This window comes from Etheostoma spectabile, chromosome 8 (assembly GCF_008692095.1).
Source record: "Etheostoma spectabile isolate EspeVRDwgs_2016 chromosome 8, UIUC_Espe_1.0, whole genome shotgun sequence".
Taxonomy (NCBI): Eukaryota; Metazoa; Chordata; class Actinopteri; order Perciformes; family Percidae; genus Etheostoma; species Etheostoma spectabile.
In genome coordinates, this window is record NC_045740.1 from 14,324,956 (window position 1) to 14,331,875 (window position 6,920).

The 6,920-nt window shown below is 39.0% G+C and overlaps 1 protein-coding gene across 2 annotated transcripts in view; it reads left to right on the plus strand.

The window, feature by feature from the left end:
- The window catches only part of map1ab (microtubule-associated protein 1Ab), an 87,447-nt gene extending 81,260 nt beyond the window's left edge, over window positions 1-6,187 (plus strand). For both annotated transcript variants that reach the window (XM_032522548.1, XM_032522549.1), the window contains one exon: window positions 1,673-6,187. In XM_032522548.1, the coding sequence (XP_032378439.1) occupies window positions 1,673-1,828 (156 nt within the window). In that variant the 3' untranslated portion in view covers window positions 1,829-6,187. The remainder of the gene's footprint in view (window positions 1-1,672) is intronic.
- The last annotated feature ends 733 nt before the right edge of the window (window positions 6,188-6,920 follow it).

Genomic DNA, 6,920 nt, shown 5'->3' on the forward strand with positions numbered 1-6,920 from the left:
CCGTCTGCAGGATGGCAGCCGGCAGCTCAGTTTGTGGCTAGGATCACTGATAATCATGTTGGCTTTCTTCCTGCACCGTTGGGTGTAGAGGTCCTCCATGAAGGGCAGCTCCGTCCTGGACATGTGCTGAGCAGTTTTCACCACCCTCTGTATCTGTAGAGCCTTACAGTTGAGCACGATGCAACTGCCACACCAGGCAGTGATGCAGCTGGTCAGTATACTCTCAGTGGTGCACCTTTAGAAGCTGCTGAGTATTTTGGAGTCCATGTTGAACCCCTTCAGCCAGTGGAGGAAGAATAGCCGTTGTCTTGCTGACTTAGTGATGGTGTTTGTGTAGTGAGTCCAAAAGTCATGTCAAAAAGGTCATAGTCTAGTCAAGTCAAGTAGAACTGTTTTTGTCCCCAGAGGGGCAACTGACTTTGCAGCAGTGACAAATACACATGATCAATACAAATCAACATACAACAATAAATATCAAAAATGTAAAAAACAAAAAAACAAATGTTATCTAAATTTTTTTTCAAATGAATTAATTAAATTAAAAAATCCATATTAATAAAGCGTGGTTGTGGTCTGATATTACCATATCCTATCTGAGTTTAGCAGTGAGGTGGCTGAGGGTATATAGGAGTGTTCATATCTGTTGGGAACCAGAAGGCGAGGTCTGAAGCTCTAGGTGCGTGGGGTCGGGTGCTGTCACACAGAATGGAGTCTGCTTTCTTTACAATTGATTGTTATACAAATCGGACAGACTTTTTTTGTTGAGTACCCGTGATACTGCTACAGAGCTTGATTACCTTTGTCAATGCATCTTATGTTTTAGATTGATAGATAGATAACAGAAAAGGCACAAAAAAAAGACTCAATAAAAGATCTATATAACAAAGTCATCAGGGACCTGTCAACTGGCTTTTTTGTCACACAGCATATTGGTGTTACATTCAAAGGTAACCTTATTGTCAATTATAGTGCCCAAGTACTTTCATCTATTTATTTTTCTATTGAACATTAACTGTGGTGGTGACAGGGTTGGAATGATGACGTCTAAAATCTATACCACTGTCATAAAAAGTCATACAAAACGTCATAGTATATTATTTCATAAAAAGTCATAGCATAGTATATCATAAAAAGGTCATAGTATTGCATTTCATAAAAAAGTCATGGTACAGTATGTCATAAAAAGGTATAGTATGTCATAAAAAGGTATAGTATGTCATAAAAAGTCATAGTATTGTATGTCATAAAAAGTCATGAAAGTCATAGTATAGTATTTTATAAAAAGGTCATAATATAGAATGTCAAAAACTAATTGTTTAGTATGTCATAAGTCAAAAAGTCACATTTAAAGTCAGAATTCTGACCTTAAACTCAGAACTCATACATTTTTCACATGTGGCCCTCATCCTTCTCCATTATTAGGTCATTACAAGTCATAGTACAGTATGTCACAACCTGGACGCTATAAATAGCTATGTATAACATCTGTTCTGGGTCTGTTGGAGAACCTCACCACTGCGACACAGTCCGTAAAATTGCATTTCTTCTTTGCTGTTCTTCTCCCGGACAGGTCTAAGGAGTGGTGGAGTGTGTTGTTTTACCAGTAGTCTCATCCCCCTCACTTCCTCCCTACTATCTCCTCTCTAATTTCGTTTCCTCATGTCCCCTTCAGGTGACTCTGATCCCGACCCACGACACAGAGGTGACCCGGGACTGGTACCAGCAGACCCACGAGAGGCAGCAGGACCTGAACATCATGGTTCTGGCCTCCAGCAGCACCGTAGTCATGCAGGACGAGTCCTTCCCTGCCTGCAAGATCGAGTTCTGAGCTTGACGAGGCTAGCTTTGCTTCCCCTCACCACCCCTCCACCCCACACCGTCATCTGTTCTCAACGGAAGTAGAGCGAGAGTGAACAGCCCTCTCTGCTTCTTGAAAGCTTCTCGCTCACCATGGTATTTGCTGCAACCCATAATACACTAGATTCTTTTAGTTGAAATCAAAGTCAAAAGTCTGGGTTTATACTCGCTGTGACAGTGGGGTTTGTCCTAACAATACCTTGGATACAAGTACTTACAATTGTAGTAAAAATTTCCAAAACATTTAATAGCATAATCATGCTTTCTTTGCCTCATAAATCTATCTAGACAAATGGACATTATTATCCCACAAATGCATAATGCTACAGTTAAACTATAGATTAGTAAAATGTATGTAAACAAATCCCAATTAACTTGGAAATGTAATACTCCCAAGTGGTAAATTTCTCATCCAAAAGGCCAAAACAAGTGCCAAACACTGTTAAAACAGAAGTTATCCGTTAACTTCTCCAAAATGTCTCCTAAATTCATCAGTGATCAATAATTTGTTGCGATTGTAGGCAGTGTTTTTAGAAGAGTAGACATTTATCGGTTTATTTTCCGTCGGTGCTCATCCTTTGCAATTCTGATCACGCTACAGTAACCTTTGGATTAACTCGACAATGACATAAATTGATGTTATGTAAAAGACAAAAAAAAAAAAAAAAAATACATTCCTTTTTGTTATTCGTGGTGAAGTTTTAGGAGGTGCCTGAAGTTGCCACTGTGTGAAATCTTTCTTCTTGGCTTTCACAGCTTAGCTTGTGCATGATGCTTGCGTTTTAGCTCGGACTCTTTGAGATCTGCAAAGGGTTAATCTTTTCTTAAGCCAGCCTTCAAGTGTGGAATGCAGTATAGTGTAGCTAGGTTACTACACTATTTGGCTGTCTATGCTAAAGTGAATTCAGTAGGCGCCAGGCAAATGGACGGTGTTTGTACACCAATCATCTCTCTGCTGGATGTAATGGTTCCTCTTTAAGTCTTCATCATGCTCTTTGTTGGTTCTATGTACTCCAGTATACATATAGGGTAAATGTTTCTATATCAATACAGAGGTTATGGTCAATAAATTATATATTTTGTGATGATGCAGCAACTTAAGAGGCGAATGCAACATTTTTGATCATGCATTCGAGAAGGTTTAATAACATTATCTGTCATTTCCTCCTGTTCAGCTACGTTTTACCGTATCTGTCAATGTCACAAAGTGATTGGGAAAAAAAAGCAAAAACAAGCAGTGACCTGTGACAAATGTAGCAATGGGTAGTGCCAGTGGGAACTGCAATATTAATATTTATTGTTTGGGTTATTTTTCAGGATAAAAAGTGTGAAGTGTGTAACAGAAGGTTTCATTGATGTGCCTTTAGCTTGTGTTTTTGGAGAGAGGGGGGGGGGGGGGGGGGGGGGGGTATATTAAGGACATGTCAGCCATTTTTAAGCAGAGCCAGAAATAAGCAGAGCCAGAAACCAGGATACAGTTAAACGGAGAAACCAAGTACTCAACTTTGAAATAGAGGACCAAACAGTTCACACAGTACACAAACAAACCTTATCCACACTGAAATAGTACTAGCACTAGATACTACTCTGGAGCTATAAAGCAGCACAGCGGCTCAGTGGTTAGCACTGCAGAGCTCGATCACTGGTCTGGTCTCATGCCCGGTCCGGGCAGGGCCTGTCTTTGTGGAGTTTGCATGTTCGCCCTGTGTTTGACTGACTGGCTGCAGCTTCCTCCCACCATAAAGACATGCTACATGCTAGGTAACTAGGACTACAGTTGAAAATTAGCCGACTGGCTAACAGACTGGCTAACACTGACTGGCAATTATAGAAATGCAATTTCCTAATCAAATAAATAAATAAATCTTATGTAATCCACATTTGGAAATGCCACTTTCAAATAAATATGAATGTCTTTGAGCAAAGTATTGCACCAAATAGGAGTGCACTTTTCTGAGAGTGTAGAAGAGTGTGTAGAGTGAGTGTGGTAGCATTGTATTATAAAATAATGTACAAGACGTTCCTCCAAAGTGAGCTTGCTGTCAAGCAAGGGACATCTTAATTATGAAGCAACTACCTAATATGAATCCTAGAGTAATATTTATAGAATGCACATGAATGATTATGATTGTACTGATATAAAAGGAGGAATGTCTTGTGTGTGGATGTGTGTGTGTGTGTGTGTGTGTGTGTGTGTGAGTGAGCATACGATACACACCGAGCTGCTGCACAGTGATGGGGCGAGGGACTTTTCTGTGGGTTCAGTATGAGAGGTCTTCCTGCTTGATCACAGCCAGATTGCAGAATCACACATATGATCACATTAAATTTACACAAGGCCGAGTTTTATTTCTTTATTTCTTAATTCACATTGAATTTTGTCCAAACACAATTGTGATTATTATTTATTTTTGGTCCTAATAAGAATTACATTTCTGCCAAGATGGCTCACCGCGTGATTGTTATTTTTGTTTGGTTTTGTAAGGACTGATATGAAACTAGGGGACGAGTCAGGCTGGGCGATGGAGGAGGGGAGGCCTGGATTTCTATCGATGACAGATTGATTTTTAGGATGTTGCCAACTATAAGCAGGGAGAATGCTCTGCTTGCACAGTTTAAAGTTACTCCATTCTTTCTCTCAATCTGATTCCGTCCAATATGGAGCGAACGCCACAGAAAGCTAGAGCGTGCTGTCAGCGGGTGCGAGCCTGGCACCGGTGCCATTTTCATTCCCTGTAAAACTCACACTACCTTATACCTCATCTTCCAAAGCCTCCTCCTTGCTCTTTGCTCCACCTGGCCTCCCTTCAAATTATACATGTCCATTATGCACTGTGTAAGCCATGATATGCATCTCATGTGTGTGTGAGGATTCAGAGGCAGACAGCTTTTTTTCATCCCACTGGGGAGAATCTGATTTGGTGCAGGTTGTGTATGAAACAGCTGGGCACGCAAAAATATACACCCCAGTGTTGAAGAAGCTGTTTAACTGAAGGGCACATTAAAACGTGCACACTGAGGGGATAGAGAAAGTTTAAAATGACTCGTTTGGAAAAACAAGCAAAAGGTCCTTTTTAGCCCCTCTTCAATGCTGTCTGGAAACGTGTCCAAACAGCCAGAAAAAAAGCTTATTAAGGTCTGAAATGTTGTACTGTCTTTGAATAATGTTTTTAGGTTGGCAGATTCCAAATACCCAGCTTTGAGATCGTCAAAGCATCAGTAGAACGCTGTGAATCACTCAATACTGAACTGTATGACTATACAGAAGCTGAATGCACTATAGAGGAGATCTATTTTTCTGAATGTAGAGTTGGTACTACCATGCAAATACGAATGCTGCTGGATCAAAACGAGAGAGAAAAATAAATACAACAACAACAACAACAACAACACAGTCATACCAGCCTGGACAGAAATACATTTTAGGGAGGACAGCATGAGAGCAGATGGCATGGTTCTGCTCCAGAAGAGACGTTTGACTTATGATATGACAGAAAACAACCGAGATCCCGTAACATAATGACATAACATATTAACAGTAACACATAAATAGTACTAATAGTACTTTTCCTTTTCCTGAATGACTTGAAAACACATGCAGACTCAAAAACCATTGATGAAATTAAACAAATGCTACACGCACATTTATGTACTGTGCACAGATTTGTACATATCGCTCTAGAGAGAACAAATCAAAGATATAACAAGCTATCCTTCTTGCGACACCTGTTCATTTTTGCTGGTTTTAGTGACAAAACTGCTAACTTCATACTCTATGAAACAAGAAAACTATACAAAACCGCTGACAAGAAACAAAAAAGATAAAGAAAAAAAAAGCATTGTTTAGTTTAATTTCATCGCCATGCCTACATTGAAATGAAGATTTCATTTGATCAAAATATGGTGTCATCTGTCCATCTAATCTCTCTGCATGTGATTTATTTAGTTATAATCCTGAATGTAATTGTTTAACATGGAAATAATAATAAAAAAAAAATATGATATTTTAAAGGGGTATATTTGAAAAAAAAAAGAGCTAATTGTCTTAACTGGTACTGAAATGACCTACCGTAATATAATACTGGGCTGTGCTTTTATTGTTTGCCCTATTAACATGTTGTTAAGAAGATGCTGTATTGGTAGTTCTGTTTGATTCTCTTTTTTTCTCTTTTTTTTTTTGCATTGTATTAATTACGTTTTTCTTCCTCAATGCAATATTCAATATCTCTTTGTCTCTTTAAATCTAACTGGTTAAACTAGAACTACTGCAGATTCATTGTAAAAGGGAAACAGCCTGGTGATCATCAATTAAAGTACATTTAAATCTAAATGTGTGCCGTGAGTGACTCTTTTGTCTCTTTCCTGGTCATTTTATATATCAAGAGTATATATATCAAAGTAATTAGGGAGTAACTAAATCCATCTAAACAAATTATTTAAAAGAATATAGTACTCACATGAAATATGAAATGGTAACTGTCATCTGTGACCAGACAAGATTAGACAGCCATGCTAGCAGCTCTGTGAGGCTGTACTTGGACACAGCTGGTCTTTAAGCTAAATGCTAACATCTGCATGCTAACTTCCTGATGTTTGGCAGGTACAGTGGGGCTGGAAAGTTTGAGCACCCCAGGTAGAAATTTGTATTAATGTGCATAAAGAAGCCAAGAAAAGATGGACAAAATCTCCAAAAGGCATCAAATGACAGATTAGACATTTGTATAATATGTCACAAAAAGTTAGATTTTATTTCCATCATTTACACTTTCAAAATAACAGAAAACAAAAAAATGGCATCTGCAAAAGTTTTGGCACCCTGCAGAGTTTATAGCATGCACCCCCCCACCCCCCTTTGGAAAGCTGAGACCTGACAGCGTCATGGATTGTTCTCAATCCTCGTCTGGAAAGACCAGGTGATGTCAGTCTTAAGGTTTTAAATGCCCAGACTCATCTGACCTTGCCCCAACAATCAGCACCATGGGTTCTTCTAAGCAGTTGTCTAGGAAACTGAAATTGAAAATAGTTGGCACTCACAAAGCAGGAGAAGGCTATAAGAAGATAGC